Source organism: Culex pipiens, chromosome 2, assembly GCF_016801865.2.
Source record: "Culex pipiens pallens isolate TS chromosome 2, TS_CPP_V2, whole genome shotgun sequence".
Classification (NCBI taxonomy): domain Eukaryota; kingdom Metazoa; phylum Arthropoda; class Insecta; order Diptera; family Culicidae; genus Culex; species Culex pipiens.
The window spans coordinates 199885129-199902927 of record NC_068938.1 but is presented as its reverse complement, the minus strand read 5'-3'; the positions used below and the strand labels follow the sequence as shown (position 1 = coordinate 199902927).

At 37.5% G+C, this 17799-nt stretch overlaps 2 protein-coding genes and 1 pseudogene across 5 annotated transcripts in view; 2 read left to right on the top strand and 1 right to left on the bottom strand.

Moving 5' to 3' along the window:
- Positions 1-17799, bottom strand: part of LOC120425533 (membrane-associated guanylate kinase, WW and PDZ domain-containing protein 1-like) — a 34954-nt gene that overhangs the window by 9133 nt on the left and 8022 nt on the right. For 2 of the 4 annotated variants that reach the window (XR_005606546.1, XM_039590088.2), the window contains exon 2: positions 11293-12414. Coding sequence is in view for 3 of the 4 variants with exons in the window: in XM_039590088.2 (XP_039446022.1) it covers positions 11293-11693 (401 nt within the window). In the remaining variant the exon portion in view is untranslated. Of the gene's footprint in view, positions 1-11292; positions 12415-12506; positions 12646-15730; positions 15889-17799 lie in introns of those variants that run through there. The other 2 variants (XM_039590089.2, XM_052709082.1) reach the window with 2 other exon arrangements.
- LOC128093174 (thioester-containing protein 1 allele S1-like) lies at positions 978-3694 on the top strand (annotated as a pseudogene).
- The window catches only part of LOC120425534 (ankyrin repeat domain-containing protein 13D), a 34481-nt gene continuing 29213 nt past the window's right edge, over positions 12532-17799 (top strand). Inside the window, exon 1 of the mRNA XM_039590092.2 lies at positions 12532-12673. The gene's annotated coding sequence lies outside the window, so the exon portion shown is untranslated. The remainder of the gene's footprint in view (positions 12674-17799) is intronic.

Below are 17799 nucleotides of genomic sequence, written 5' to 3'. Positions count from 1 at the left end.
TCAGGAAAAAATAAGTAAACGGAAAAACTTGGGGATTAAAAAGAAATTGTTTGAGTCACAGTGCAAAATCTGGTTTAGAAGATGATTTTTGAAAAATATTGTTTTTTTGAAATATCGAAAATTCGGACATTTTTTTAAATTCTATTATGTTTAAAGCAAAAATCGAATTTGCAATCGAAAACTACTTTACAATTTTTTCAACACAGCTAAAAAAGTAGTAATCCAGCTGCATGTAAAAGGCGTGGGTGTAAAATATATATTGCATTATTTTATGCATATTTATGTGATTTTACACCCTAAAATATGTAGCCTATCAGTATGGGAATCCTACTTGACCGAAATGTCAAGCTCATATATGCGTTTATCCATACAACTTTTCATCGGTCCGATGGCCGAGTGGGCTAACGCGCCAGTCCTTACTGTTGGTGCTGGGTTTGAATCCCGTCGGTTTCAACTTTTTTTGTGTTTACAAAAATTGTACATGCAGTGTGTAATATTAAGTGTTTATTTTGACGAAGGTGATGTGCATGCTTTTGCATGCGATTTTACCATCGGATTTTTTGCTGTGAAGTTATAGCTCGTTTTATGTATTTTTAGGTTTAAAAAATAGTGCTGGAAAGAAAAGCGCCCTGAAAAATATTATTGAAAAGCTGAGCAAATTTTCTCTCTGGAACTTGCAAAACGGACAATTAGTTGCTGCTGGGATACAGCCTCACAACGTATTCGAATCGCTGAAAATGAATTCCTCTATGTGTCACCTAAAAAGCCTAAAATTTTCAAAGGACAAGATCTCGGATTTTCAATGTTAAAAATCAAAACTTTTCGAAATTTTCTGATCTTTAAAAAAAATTAAATTAAATTTCCACATTCTCGATCATTTCCAAAAAAAACTAGTGTTTGTTCAAAAATTCATACCTCGATACCTATGTGCTTTCTTATGCTAACTAGGTAGATAGGAAAACCAGCAAGCTACAGAATACAAAAAGTCTCAGAAAATTGCACTGCTTCAATATCGACACACGGAGAGGCGACAGTACAAATGACCCACTGTAAAATCTTTTCGAGGTGACTGTTCGTCAACAATGATGGAAAGTGCTCAGCGCTTACAAGGCTTACAGCGACAAAAAATAACAAAAACAAATAAGAAGAAGAATTCAATTTGAAATCCTTATCGTGAGTAATAAGAGTTGATAGTGCAACATCAGAACCAGTTGTGTTCTGTGCTGCAATTAGTCGGCTGAGAATCTTGGTTGACGCTGGTTGCTGCGAAATGGTGCAAATATGTTATCGGAAAATATTCGGAATATTGGCAGCTATTTTGGCCAACGTTGAGTGTTCCCTTTTTGTAAGTATTAAATCAAGATTATATATATATATAATTCTTAATTTATCTTCATTATCATAAGAATGATCCACTGGCACCAAGATTGTACCAGAACCAAGTAGTCAGATACATTGATCTACCGGCAACGGCGAAGCAAACTCAAAATATAACAATCCGTCTGGATATTCCCAGTTTGGTGGAGAAGACAGCCAGGATAAAGCTACTGCTGGATTGTAAGTTGTTTTTGGCAATTTGTTCCCGCGGTATCCAAATAATCGCCGCGAAACTTTTTTCCACAGCCGCTGTTTGGGGAATCCCCGTGAATGTTCAACTTTCGATGAATCACACTCAACCGTCGTCGAATTGCTCACAACTGGATTGCGTCACAACTTTTGTCCATAATGTAGCCATCGTAGATTATCTCGCACGGATTGGAAGTCGTCCTTCGGAGAATGTATCTTCGGTCTTAGAGGAAAATTTGCGTTCTGTTCTGCAGTATCGACGTCAGGATGGTTCGTTCGGTACCCCTTCGGTATCGCGTGTTTACCTGACGGCCTTTATTGCCAAAGGACTTCAGGTGGCCAAAAGGTACATAGTTATCCATGAAGCCATTCTTGGTGATGCGCTGAAGTGGCTTGCGGCGAAACAACAGCCCTCGGGACAGTTTGTCGAGGTAGAACCAACGTTGTACGAGAAAATGAGAGACCTCAGGCTTACCGCTTACGTGCTGACGATCTTCGCGACGGAAAACCAATACCCGGAAGTCGTGCGGAAAGCTTCCGAGTACGTAGCTGACAGAACCGAACAGATGGATGTCTACGAGCTTGCTCTGGCTTCCCACGCGTTATCGCTAGCCAATCATCCCAAGGGTAAGTACTGCCTGGAGCAGCTTAACCATCCAAGAACACCTGGATATCAACCAAACGCCTACTGGAGAGGTAAATCGTCCAGTGCTGAAATAGCCGGGTACGCGCTGCTGGCATCCCTGAATCATACAGTCTACACCAACACGGAGGACATTGTCCAGTGGTTGAAGTCTCGTTCCTTTCGCTCATACGGGGGATTCCGACATACGCAGGGCATTACCACTGCTCTAACAGCTCTTTCACAACACTATGAAAAGTTTTCCCAGTATATCAACAGCTACACCGTCCAACTTCGATACCAATCAAACGTCAAAATCCTACACGTTACCCCAACCAACTCCAGAATGTTCGAACTGGATCTACCGAGCAATACCAAGCTCGTACAAGCCCAAGTTCAAGGTACCGGATTTGGTCGGCAGGAAATTAGTTACCAGTACTACCAAAAGCTGTCCAGCATGTAGGCCAGCTTCGCGCTAAACGTACAACTACTCAACAGCACCACCAGGGAAATCCAAAACCTACAAGTTTGCGTTGGAAGCCGCACAAACCGCACCGAAGGGCTGACACTGGTGGAGGTATTCCATCCGAAAGGATTCTCCAGAGTGAGCGTCGAGGATCTATCACCGAAAAAAAGTATTTGGGTAAGTTCTCGTCTAGTTTATCAACGACCTCCTAACTGCACCAAGTTTATCCCATACAGAAATCGCTGCAGCGTCCCGGAGGAACCTCTACCGTGGTGTACTACCAATCCTTGGCGCGTGCTATGGACTGCTTTGTGGTAACTGCAGAACTGTTTCGAGCTGGTTTCGCCAAGTCTAACGGTGGACAGGCCCGGCAGATGGACGTGGTAGCGTACGATTACTATAATCGAGGTAGGTTGGAGATTGTTTAATTGGGGTTGTTACATTTACAAAGGCTACGGACGGCAGGACAGCGAGGACGATTATGAGTATCTGGAGGCGGTTTGATTGAATAGAGACCACAAAGGAACATTAATGACTTAAAGTGTTGTTTTTAGTTACAAAACAAAAATCATGGAAAAAATGCTAGGTGATTGGGGGAATACTCAAACTAGAACGTCCAATTTCCCGGGGTTACAAAATTCCCGGGAAACGGGAAATTTTCAAAAAATTTCCCGGGAAATCCCGGAAATTCCCGGGAAATTTGAAATATATCGAAAATTTTAGTTGAAATGAAAAAAAAATCATGCAGCAAATATGTTTTTCATGGCAAAACATTGATATGAAAAAAATATGTTTTTCATGACAAATATTTTATGCAGAACAAATCTTACTGGTTAGATAAGCATTGAATTCAGCTTGAAAATCTGCTATTCACTTGAAACACTATTTTTATGTAATCACAACTCAATGTTTTCAAATATTTGGAGCGAGTATTTGAAATATAATTGTATTTTTTGAGCACTTTTTCTATAATACGAAGTAGTATTTAAATGATTTTTTAATGATTCGGCCTAATAAAAGACTTCGGTTAAACGAATTATCCCAGAAAAAAAGTTGTTTAGTAGTTCCAGATTTAAAAACCTTACTCCCTTGGTAGCTCTAGTGCTTTATATATTTTTAACTTTTGACAAATAAAACTAGTTATTCAAGCAAAAATCTTTTTAGAGACATTTTATGATACCAATTCAATTTTCTTCCAATTTGGTCATGGTAAACAACACCTAAAAAACAATTTTGATCTTGGCGGGAAGACTTACATTATTCTCAAATAATATCACAAGTATTTTCGTTTAAAAAGCTTATCAAAATTTTGATACTTTATTTTCATTTCATAACACCGTAATTTTTGTTGCCCAACAAATAAACAAGATCTATTCCTAGTTGTGAATGCTGCAGAAATTATTATCATCTGAAATAAATCTTGACATGAAATTTTCAGACGAACTGATAAGTTCAATAAGAACAGTAAATTGAATTTAATAAAATAAAATTGTGTTCTATCATCTTTTTTTTGTAAGTTTAAAAAAATTTACCAAAAGTTAAGAAAATGTATACTTCCGCTTGAATTTCGGGGATTCCCGGGAAATTTAGAAATTTCCCGGGAAACGGGAAATATTTTTTTTTCGGGAAATCCCGGGAATTCCCGGGATTTTTTTTCCCGGGACGGGAAATTGGACGCTCTAACTCAAACGCTTGGATAGTCATTTGACCCCCATTTTTTTTCTTGAAAATCTTATAACTTTTGATATATTTGACCAAATTGAATGCTTCCGGTTGCAAAGATCCAGATTTGTACATATTTTTAACTGTCAGATGGGGGATTTTGGGGCATTTTGACCGGAGACGTTCTGGATTCCGTTGGGGTACCTCGGCCGTATTCGATGGCTTTTTGGTCAATATAACAAACGGTTTTCCCCCAGAACAATCTTCAAGGCATCATCCTAGTACATCATCCTGCATAGATAAATGACATGGTCAAGACCTTCAGACACCCGCACAGGTTAGGCATTTCTAGGCAATTATTTTTTTCAAAAAATGTTCAGTTTTTTGCAATATTAAAAAATTTAATGAAGAGAAATTTTGTAAAAATAATGGTTTTTCTCAGTGTCATCTTGTAAGCCATAATTTTTTAACTCGCGACTTTTCGGAAACTATTGATTATACTTCCAATGTTAAAAAAAATGAAACATTTATGAAATTTTCTATTCTTTACGGTACACATATTTCTAAAAATCTAACCCTTTTAAAAGACAAAAAAAAACTTATTTTGAACATTTTTAAGTTTTGGGCAAGATTTTTTTTTTTTTTTTTTTTTTTTTTTTGGGAGGGTGGTCCAGCCGCACATCGTTGATGTTGAAACCTCTAAACTGGGCCCTCGTCCTGTCACGTCCGTCAGTAGTCTTGTCGTACATTACAACTAGAATCAGATCTGCCAATGAATTAGTACACTTCGACCAAATAAACACTGACGCTGTATGGATCTGACTCTAGAATAAATGCACAGTTGTGTGTTATTCATAAGTCCAAAATGTTCAATTATTCATTTAAGTCCAAATATTCATTTGCTAACTACTTTGGATTGAAAATCTAAATTTTAATCTAAAATCCTCTAAACTTAATGTTCAAAACTAAACGTTCCTTTAACTGTTGTAGTACTACTTCTATCAAAAAAACAATAAAAATATGTGAACTGTTATACAAATAGGATAGAAATCGCGACTTGAAAAAGAATTGACCATTTACGTCAAAAGATCCGTAGTTTCTCGATTCGCAACAATGGTCAATACAACCATAATCCGAAAACCGTTAGTTCAACAGATCAACGAATTTTGTCCGATATCATTACATTATTGATTGATCGAGACTCTATGAACAATTTGACATAAAAGAATGCCTAGTATTCTGCATCAATCAAAGTTTATTGACAGTATTACTCTAACTTAACAATTGCAACTAAATTTATCATCAAATAGATTTGGAAAGTATACAGATTTATTTTAAATGCTAATGCTAAGCAACAAATAAATTGTACTATCTTGCAGTCCCACCTAAATCCCACATTGTGATAGTGAAAAAGTCACAGAAGCAGCGGTGTCTTGTGCAATTGTGATATTTTCACTATCGGAGAACTACCTAGTTCACGAAGACAGCTTAACGGTCAACGCTTAAGCCCTGGGGCTGCGGCAAAGCGAGTTCTCGTAGCATGAAGTGGTGTCCATAGTGCTTATAAAAAAAATGTATACCCAAATTTTAACTAATGCACTAGGATCAAATCATGCCCCTTGACTTTACAAGGCCCAGGGAAAAAAAACTTATTTTGAACATTTTTAAGTTTTGGGCAAGATTATCAAACTATAAGTTATTTTAATCAAAAAGGTCATAAAATTTCCAAAATTGTTTGTTTTGACTACACTCAATCAAAAAATGTGTAATCATTTGCAATTGCGAAGATGCCTTTTCTGTCATCCCATACAAAAAAAAAAATACAAAAATTTAAAAATACGTTTTTTGGTAATTTAATTTTCAATGATAAAGTGTCAAAATTTCAAATTTGAAGTCAAAATTTGCTGAACTTTCCAAAGAACTTCGAAAAACTGGTCAAAATTATCTTTTTGAGGTTATGTTGAAAATCGCCCCTTTTTGTAGTCTATTTAGACGACTACAAAAGGGGCGATTTTTATGTTATAATTTTTAAACAACTAAATGAAACTTTACCATTTTTAATACCAAAGCTGTGGGACCCGAAACTGGACCAAGTAGACCACATCCGGACAAAATCGACATTAAGGATATCCTCTGATTCGAATTCTTAGGCAAAAATAAGAATCTGTGCCAATTTTGAGCCAAATCGGTTAAGGTTAAGTGATCGCTTTTTATCGTTGAAGTTTATATGAGGAAAATCGCAAAATTGTTCAAGTGTGAGATTCTTGTAGGAAAGTTAATTTCCTACAACTTTGTCGAAGGGTGCAAAACGATCCAAGTTAAATCTGTTTTTTAGTGATTTTTTTAGTAAAAAGTATTTTTTTGATATACTTATTATATACCCCTTATAAATTTTCAAGTATATAAGCCGAATTGTTTTCATCGCATTGCTAATAACTCATCTGGATCAACTCGGATCTTCTTGCACCCTTCGACAAAGTTGTAGGAAATTTAATTTCCTACAAGAATCTCACACTTGGGCAATTTTGGGTGAGACCAGCGCTACCTGCTGCCAAAATCCTGAAGCGATGTTTTTTCCCACCCGGGCAGACGGTAATAACAAAATCAATAATATTTCAATAACAAATCCTGTTAAAATAACAAAAAGTGTTATTATTTTATCCTGAAGTTCAACATAAAGAAGAACAAATAATAACAGTTTCTGATAAAATAACAAAATTTGGTATTGAAGTGATATTATATTGAAAATGTTTAATAACACGCTAATAAGAGGAAATGTTATAAATTTCAAAAAATCTCCTAATAACAAAATTTGTTATTCGTTCGGTATACTGACTTAGGAATAAAATTACCATAAATCCATAACACAATCTGTTATTATTTTTTCTTTTGTTAAATATGTTTAGATCTTTGGGATAAATTTGTCTAATTTCGTCGGGGTCATTATTTTGGCCATGAAATGGGGTCCTTAAGCTAAAATTATTCTAAAAAGTTGAAATTTTGGAAGCTGATAATTTTTTAATTATTTGATATACCCCCTAAGGGACTTTACTAAAATTGGCTACAAATATGGGATAATTTTGACCAATTTCGTCGAGGTCATTATTTTGGTCATGAAATGGGGTCCTTAAGCTAAAATTATTCTAAAAAGTTGAAATTTTGAAAGTTGATATTTTCAATTATTTGATATACCCCCTAAGGGATTTTACTAAAATTGGCTAGAACTTTGAAATAATTTTGACCAATTTCGTCAGGGTCATTATTTTGGCCATGAAATGGGGTCCTTAAGCTAAAATTATTCTAAAAAGTTGTAATTTTAAAAGTTGATTTTTCTAATTATTTGATATACCCCCTAAAGGACTTTGTTTAAAATGGTTAGAACTATGGGATAATTTTGACCAATTTCGTCAGGGTCATTATTTTGGCCATGAAATGGGGTCCTTAAGCTAAAATTATTCTAAAAAGTTGTAATTTTGAAAGTTGATTTTTTTTAATTATTTGATATACCCCCTAAGGGACTTTACTAAAATTGGCTACAAATATGGGATAATTTTGACCAATTTCGTCGAGGTCATTATTTTGGTCATGAAATGGGGTCCTTAAGCTAAAATTATTCTAAAAAGTTGAAATTTTGAAAGTTGATATTTTCAATTATTTGATATACCCCCTAAGGGATTTTACTAAAATTGGCTAGAACTATGAAATAATTTTGACCAATTTCGTCTGGGTCATTATTTTGGCCATGAAATGGGGTCCTTAAGCTAAAATTATTCTAAAAAGTTGAAATTTTAAAAGTTGATTTTTCTAATTATTTGATATACCCCCTAAAGGACTTTGTTTAAAATGGTTAGAACTATGGGATAATTTTGACCAATTTCGTCTGGGTCATTATTTTGGCCATGAAATGGGGTCCTTAAGCTAAAATTATTCTAAAAAGTTGAAATTTTAAAAGTTGATTTTTCTAATTATTTGATATACCCCCTAAAGGACTTTGTTTAAAATGGTTAGAACTATGGAATAATTATGACTAATTTCGTCGGGTTCATTATTTTGGCCATGAAATGGGGTCCTTAAGCTAAAATTATTCTAAAAAGTTGTAATTTTGAAAGTTGATTTTTTTTATTATTTGATATACACCCTAAGGGATTTTACTAAAATTGGCTAGAACTATGATATAATTTTGACCAATTTCATCGGGGTCATTTATTTCACCATGAAATGGGGTTTCAAGCTAAAATTAATCCGATAAAATTAACTTTTGAGAGTTAATTTTTTTGTTATTTTTGTTATATTCCCTAACGGAATTGATTTATTTATTGAGAATTTTTGAAGTGTGAATAACAAAAACTGTTATTATTTTCACCGAGCCAGGAAGTCGGAGCTGACGTTGAAGTTCGAGCTGGAGTGAGACCTCGGAGACTGCATCGGATTCAGCAAATTTTCAGCAACTTTTACTTGGAGTCGGAGTCTCTGAAGTCGGGTATTTTTGGAGAGCTGAAGTCGTCGTTGACGTCATATCCTGCATCCAGAGTCGGAGTTGTCTTCAAGTATGGATTCAAAGTCGCTTGGAGGTACCCAACTCTGCAGCCCTGACTAGTACAGAGGAGTTATGGCAACTGCAGGTTTATTTGCAAATTACAAATAAACCAAAACAATAACTTTTTTTGTTATGGAGACAAACCAGTTCAATAACATTTTTTGTTATTATGCTGCTCCACCTCTCCGCACAAAATAACAAATCTTGTTATTCCTTCATGATTCCTTCTGTGTTATTGGTTTGTTATTGCAATAACAACACAATAACAGTTTAAGTTATTCTTCGAACAAATCTTTGTTATTGATTTTTGTTATTTTAACAACTAATCCGATCATCCCAATAACATATTTCGATCTTCTCACAATATCAAAAACTGACCTTCCCAAGTTATTTCCGTCTGCTCGGGCATACATTTTAGCGATTTCCCCATATAAACTTCAACGATAAAAAGCGACCACTTAACCTTAACCGATTTGGCTCAAAATTGGCACAGTTACTTATTGATGCCTAAAGAATCGAGCCAGGGAGTATCTCTTCAGATTTTCAAAAAAATCATTTTTTCTTGTCACCGTAGTCTAGACTCGATTATCTGAAGGTGTTGGCAAAATTTCACTTCGTATAACCAAAACTTCGGAGAATCGAATCATAATATTTTTTTTTTTTTAAATTGTCTTATTTTTGGTTGTTGAGCTTAAGTATGACCCCTAAGCTGCTCAAAAGTGATTAAGAATTTTGTAATCCAAGATGGTAGCCAAAATGGTGGGATGAATTATCGAAAAAATGCATTTTCAATTTAACCCTCTACAACCTAACCCGGTCTCGTGGCGCAGGGGTAGCGGCTTCGGCTGCCGATCCCGATGATGCTATGAGACGCGGGTTCGATTCCCGCCTTATCCACTGAGCTTCTATCGGATGGTGAAGTAAAACGTCGGTCCCGGTTTCTCCTGTCTCGTCAGAGGCGCTGGAGCAGAAATCCCACGTTAGAGGAAGGCCATGCCCCGGGGGGCGTAGTGCCAATAGTTTCGTTTTTTAACCTAACCCCGCCTTTAGACAGGCTTCGATCTGAAAAATAGCCAAACTCTCAAAATTTAAGAAAATTTAAGGGTAGGAAGTTTCACTTGCTTTATGTGACTTTTCCAATGTTTTTAAAAATGTCATTTTTTCAGGGGTCAACTTTGGCTGTGTTTGTTACTAACATTTCCTATATTTTAAGTAAAAAGAAGTATGCAGTAATTTTTGTAGTGTCCCAGACTATGTCTCTACGCATTTTTTTACAATTTAAATGATGATGGTGCCATTCTAAAGCACAAAATGTGAAAAACAAGCAAAAAAATGAAAAAGTGACTGTAAAAACGTTAAAAAAAATTAGATAGGCAAAATGTAATTATATTACGTGGTAGAATAGGCCAAACACTACCAAAAACAAACATAAACTAAACAAGACAAATTAAAATACTAAAAATAAAACAAGAAAAACATAAAACAAGAGAAGAAAAGTTTTTCGTAGAACAAAAGTTGCTCAAAATGACCTCCTAAACACGGGAAAAATGAAAATTTTCGAAACAAAATTTGGGCAGTGGAGGGTTAATGGCAATCAACCATTTAAATTTGACTAAATATGGGGTCACAGAACTCGGATTTGATGTTAAAAGCAAGAAAATTAAAAAAAAAACGAAATTTGTTTTGTTCACGGATTCGGATAATCGAAAATTTGGGCCAAACAACTCCCCAAAGTTTCGGAACGATTGGTGTAGTGCCAACACTGAAAAGATGCATTTTTGGGTATCAGAAAAATCGAAAACTAAAATATACGTATTTAGAGTATTTTTTATGTTTTGTATTTTGAATTTTCCACGAAGGGGAGGGGGATTCAATTTTTCTAACATCCGGATACGAATGCTGAAATTAAAAAGACAGCAGTTTTTCTGTCAGAGTAGCAGAAAATTAAATTAGAACACTAGAAAACATTGATCGATTGGGTTATAAAATTTGGTAAAATTGTATCTTCAGACTGGTTAAACCGATTTTATCGGGTTGGTATAATTCGATCCGTCTTTAAGTCCCATAAGTCCATATTGAAAATTGTAAAGTTTTGAACGAATCTATCTTATGTTATGAGCACTATTTTAGTACATATTTCAGAAATTACGACCTACCGTTGGATAGTTAACCTTTCCAAATAAGTTCAAACGTTTTTATTTTCCACCCAAGAAAGCAGCACATCAGTGACTAACAGTTCAAATATTTAAATTTCCTATCATAAACCAATTCCAGCTCTGCCCAAAACGCCCAACTGTTTACACAAAGCGAAACTTTTTCTCTGTTCCGCCAATCGATGACGATGACTAATGTGCAAGCAAGCACGCCCGTTTGGATCAAAGAAACAGAAAAGATAAACAAGCGAACGAAAAAATACAAAACCCTCCAAATATTACTCACTCGATAAAGTACACCTCGCCGCTGTCCGTGAACGCCTTCTCCCACTTGGCCGGCAGCGGTCCCAGTCCGTCGTCCTCTTCCTGCTGCTCGGACTTTTGCTCGTAGAACCCAGCACCACCACCATTCACCGGCGGCGGTTGCAGTTGCTGCTGCTGCTGCTGGTTATGGTTATGATGGTGATGGTGGTGATGGTGCTGCTGCTGCTGCTGCTGGTGATGAATGCCATTGTTGGGGCTCATCATCAGCGAGTCCGGAACGTCCGTTCCGTTATCGCCGTTGACGCCCATCTTCGACGACAGATCTTTGCCATCCGGTTTGGCGGTGGGGCCGGCGCCACCGTTCATCGGCGGCCCTGACTCATTCATGCTGGCGAGCTTTTCAATTTCACTTTTCTCTGTCATTGAGGTTTACCCTTCACCGCGTGGCCATCATCTGGCCGGCCAAACACTCACTCACACACAACCCCGAATTCTTGGCGAGAAACAAAACACCGAAACAGAAGCCAAACACAGGAGGGGGGAAAACGCACTCAACATTTAAATGCACTCGCTCTCTTCTCGGACAGCAGCAGGTCGAGCGTTTCCCGCGCGCGCGAGCTCGCTTGCCAACTTTGTATATTTTTAGCTACCACAACATCACCACACTGAACAGGGGCACTCTCGGGCAGGCAGGTTGGCGCAACGACGGCCGGTTTCTCCGTTTTGTGATCACCTTCGCCTCTCTTCGCCGTAATAAACTTTAAATCTTGCCCAGCCCTTGTTTTCGGGGCCCCAACTCAACTTTCAACGCACACACACTCTCTCTCGCGCGCGGAGACCTGCTTTGCAGGTTCTTCGACCGTTTAATTTCTCTTCGGCGATGGTCACCTGTCGTGCATTTCTTCCTTCTTCCCAGTCAGGATCACTGCTTCGTTTGCTGGCAGCTATTGCTCAACCTTCCAAGGAATGACTCAACCGCGCCGCCGCATTCCACGGCGTGCGATTTTTGGCGATTCGATCTTCGATCGCGTGCTTCACTAAACAACACCTCTCGCGTACTCCACGGTTTCGTAACGCACACCTTAAAACACCATAATCCACACACGTAGTCGTAGTCGGCGTTGACGAGGCCCGATTGTCTAACCTGCAAAGTAACAAAACGCAGCAAGAGATTAGCTAAAATCGTAACACCGCCGCAACCGACCAACCCCGCATTCGTGTGTGAACTGAACCAACCTGGAGAGTTCGCGCCCGCGCTCGTTGTAAAACGTTCCCATTAAACTTTCCTTTCATTCATAAGACAACCCTTCTTTGCACACCCTCCTCAAGCCCACGGCAGCAACAATGGTCGTCCGTCAACCCCGAATCGGGTCTCTGACGAAATTTGTGTGCTCGCATCGTAGGTAGGTAGGTTTATATACATTTTTTCGACCAAGTGTATTATTAGTGGCAGCGATCGCGGAGATAGTAAATGCTGGGGGACCGGTTTTGCGGTTTTTCTGCGACGCGACCAGGTGGAAAGTGGCGAATGGGTTTTAAAAATCGGTTCGATAAGGCCTCGTTTTCGAGGGGGTTGCGTAAACCAAATGATAAGGTTTTCGGAAAATGAAAGCGGTTTGAGACGAGCTATGCGATGAAATGGTTGTTTGGGGATGAAATCGCTGAAATTTCCTCTTGTTATCTTGTAACTTTGTCAGACACTGCAAATTTCACAAAATTAAAGTATAGCTCATTTCCAGCCAGTACTAAGCACAACAATTTTTGAGTTACATTCCATTTTAACTGGTGGAAATGAAATACGATGTAATTCAGTCGAATGGATTGCCCAATTCTTACAGAAAGAAATCAAAATCAGAAATCAAAAATCACCTTCATAGTATTGAGTTATGAGTTAAGTTTGTATAAAATTTATGGTCCAATAGCCTGGAATCTTCTGGCAGCCCAAGCAGCTTACTTTGCGGCATGAATTAGAGCAATTCTGCCAGAAATCGGTCAATCTTATGAAATTCATGGATATCCCTACGACAAAAATAACATTTTTTATCATTGTTTCTTCCGTACAAGTTTCCATGACATTCTGGCAGCCCTCCATAAAAAAAAAACTAACTTAAGCCACTTATGTAGTTGGTGCCTTCCTAATTCTCGATTAAAAATGAGTCACAAAAAATCGGAAATTATTTTAATATGATTTGTTATGTCTCGGAAACCAAGTACCGTCATCAGGGGTGACATTGGGTCTGGGAGGTGATATTGGGTCATAAAAAAATGCTGAAATTTGTATGACCCAATCTCGCCCCCCCCAGACCCAATGTCACCCCTGCACAGTGGTTCAAAAGCCTGTTTTGACGAACTTAATTGATTAGAGCAAAAAGTAAGCATTTTCGTGCTTTGACATATTCTACAACTTTGTTCAGCGTTGTCATGGCCTACTTTTGATGAAATTTGTTTTTCAAAATACTCATCACAGTAGGCTATAGAATTTCAAACTTTTGACAGTTTAGAGATAGAGCTTTGGTATCTTCGGCAAAGTTGTAGGGCTGAGAAATTTTCACAAACTTTGTCGAAGACGCCAAAGCTCTATCTTTGCGTTGAATACCAGTTTTGGAACCTTTTTCATAAATCCCTGCCAAAAAAACAGTTTTTTGACTAAAACTATGTTGAACTTTGATTTTAGACGATTACAACGATCAGAAAGAGTTGTCAGTAATATCAAATAAAACAACTTTGTCGAAGACGCCAAGTTGATAGGAGCTATATGTGATGAGTTATAGCAAGATTTCGTGATAATTTAGCTAGTTTTCGAGCTCGGTATACAAAGCCTCGGGCAAATTTGGGCAAAACCCCATACAATAGGCTTCAAGGATGACTATTCCACTACAAAATGTCGGGTGAATCTTTCGTCCGAAGGTTTACGGTCATAGATTTCCGAGCATTTTAATTTATTTTATTTTTGATGAATTTTTAAATGCATTTAGGACACAAGCCGGGACCGTGGTGTAGGGGAAGCGTGATTGTCTCTCACCCAGTCGGCCTGGGTTCGATCCCAGACGGTCCCGGTGGCATTTTTCGAGACGAGATTTGTCTGATCACGCCTTCCGTCGGACGGGAAGTAAATGTTGGCCCCGGACTAACCTAAAAAAAAAAGGTTGGGTCGTTAGCTCAGTCCAGGTGTAGGAGTCGTCTCTCTGGGTCCTGTCTCGGTGGAGTCGCTGGTAGGCAGTTGGACTAACAATCCAAAGGTCGTCAGTTCGAATCCCGGGATGGATGGAAGCTAAGGTGTAAAAAGAGGTTTGTAATTGCCTCAACAATCAAGCCTTCGTACACCTAGTTTCGAGTAGGAATCTCGCAATCGAGAACGCCAAGGCCAATGCTGTAGAGCGAATAATTTGATTTGATTTTTTTCGGTCAACATAAACGTAAAAAAAAAAATTAAAAAATCACAAATTACAAATGTGTTAAGTACTGGTTCTTCCTCACATCCCACCGTAGAGATTGCAGTTCCACATAAAGTCGTCGCACTCAGCGATGATTTGCCGCGTTGACTTTCATAGCAGTGTCTATAATTTTAACATTCTTATGACAAGATTTCTCTGTCAAAGAAATTCGCAATCTTCCCTACGTTGAACCTACCAGCACAGACACACACACACTCGTTGATAAAGGTTTACACTGACGATAAAGAAAAATTCAAACTAGGTTTCTATGTCTAAATTAAACGCTCGCTCCGTTCGCTCCCACCAGAACTAATTATTGTTTTCCTTCCGACGACGACGCTACAAAGCAAAGTGGCAACAACAGCGGGAAGTAATGCTCTATCCCGTTTACAGCCCAGAATTTCATTAAATAAACTCCCATTCTTAGCTCTCTTACCAGGCACCAGAAGCCGAAGTAGTTGCAATCACTTGATGTGGCGGCGGTGGCGTAGCAAAAAGTGATTTCAATTCAGAAAAGAAAAAAAAACTTTTACACAATGTTCTTCCCACCAGCAGCAGTGCTAACATCCACAAGAGCTCACAGCATAAAATTGCATAATAAACATATTTTGCAGCACGTAGAGAGAGAGAGTGAGCTGTTATGCACGAGTCTTCCTCCACTTTGGCCATCAACATCAACCGGGGAAAGCAACTGTATTCCTCTTTTCATCACCGCGTCCGTCTATATATAGTGGCGTACGATTCAGACTTCTTTGGGCTGCCTACTTCCAGGGGGTGAAGGTGTGTATGTGTGTGTGTCTTCCACTTGTTGTCATCTTCCCTTAACTGCTGCCGCTACCCTAGGTAGGTATATAGCCGGATCGAGAGTTGTTGAAGCTTAACCGTTTGTCGCGTCCGCGTTCCATCACAGCACTAACACAGACATCAACCCATCACATCCCGAGTCTCGATCATAATAATAATAACGACGACGACGACGTTGCCCATTCGGTGGATAGCCAAGGGGACGGGGGTCTTCCTCCTCACCTGTTCGTGACGTTGACGACGATGAAGGAATTTAGCCTCGGGAACAGAAAATTAATAATCCGTAACTTGGCGCACCGGGCAACGGCAACGCTCTTTAAAGTATCTCTTCTACTATGCTGAGGGGACACACTCTTGATGGTTCTTGAAGTCGAAGCCACTACTGCTGCTGCTGCTGCTGATGGTGATAAGGAGTTGGTCCTTTCAGAAAATCTCGTCCTCGGTTATCGTAGAAAGCTTCATCAGCTACGAGGCAGGCAGGGCTGGCAGTGTACTCTCGACACTAGTCGACGCTTAACTGTCCTACACACTGAACGTTGTGCTGTGCTGAGCCTCTCGGAAAAGGTAGCGAGCGAGCTGGCAGAAAAAAAATACTGAGGATGAAATGCGAGATTGAGCGCGAGTGGTGAGAAGCGGAGCGGGCAGGGTGACGACTGGTAGATATTTCTTGTTTTTTTTACACTATTACAATACACACAATTAGTAGTACTTTCAACTATGTCTTTACATCACCAAAACCCTTCCAATAGCATGGCAACTCAGATGGCACGCCGGCGGACAAGTTGGACATGTTCATTTTTTTTGTCATGGTTTTTTTAAGTGCTATTTGAGGGTTTATTTCTCGATGGTTAATGTTCTGCAAACTAATTTTTCAGCACGAGTCGTACATTTACCCAACGAGGTTCACCGGGATGGATAAATACGACGAGTACTATAACAAATCAAGTTTTGCAGCGAGTTCCAAACAATTTTTTTGCAATTCCAAAAAAACACCCTTTGAGTAAAATTACTATATGTCAAAAGTACTTTTGGGAACCAGTGTTGAAAAGTTCAACTTTTAAACATCCATTTCAGTGCTAAAAAGTAGAACTATTTAGCATTCAGGGTGACCACTCAAATCCCATTTTCAAATTCCCGACTTTTCCAGAAAGCTCAAATAATAGGCATTTCTTATCTGAATTTCAAACAAAAAACTCTCTATAAAAAAGTCAATATCAACCACCGAAAAAAAAAAAACAATTTTAAATTAATAAAAAAAAATCCAACTATTGTCAATTTTTGTAAACACAGAAACTGAACAAAAAATAAAAAAAGGGAAAATCATTACTATGATTCAGAGTAGAAACACAAACAATTAAATCTTTGAAAAATAATCGAAAGTTTAACAATACTTATTTATAACTTCCATGTTATTTTTTTAACTTCGTCAGAATTTTAAATCAAAGAACATTTAAAACGTAATTGCTATTATTATTCTTTCAAAGGATTTAGGAAAATGTCAAGGAATTCATAAAAAATGTTTTTGCCAAGTTCCCTTTTTAATTTTGTAATTTTTGATATTAAATTTTTTAATCAATGTTAATTTATCTAGTGGTCAGTATTCAACTTTTTTTTTTCAATGAAAAATCAGTTTGATAGCAGCAAAATGTTTGAAGAGAGAATTTTTTTAATCAATTTTGCAATAACTCAAAATTTCTTGGATCAATTTATTTGCAATTTCAATATTTGCTTCATGTTTTCAGAACATAAAAAAAGTTTTTAGATTTTGGATTTTATTCGATACTTAAGTTTTTCGAAAACTGAAAATTAAGCACCAAAAAAGTTCAAGGGCAACATTTGGAGAAAAAAATATTTGAAATTACTGAATGAATTTAGTTAAACAATTAAAAATATTTACCAAAAAATACCATAGCCAAACTCAAGTTGGAATCTGTTTTCAAATATTTAATCTATGTGACAAATTAAAATAAAATTATAACTCTAAGCAGGCCATTAGGCTCTATTTTATATTAGTTTTTTTTATTAACTTTACCTCTTGTTTGATATACAAAAATTAATAGATAATTTGATTCATAAAAAAATATTATGAAAATCTGTGTCAAAAGCATCCACTATTTATTAAGAAGAGAGATTTCAAAAAAAGTGTCCACGTGGTTTGTGGATGGTCCGCTTGGAACTCCCGACTTTTCGACAAAAAATCACAAATTCCCGACTTTTTTTCCCCGATTTCCCGACTTGAGTGGCCTTTATTCAAATATTTAAAAAAATATATTTTCAAATGATTTTAAATA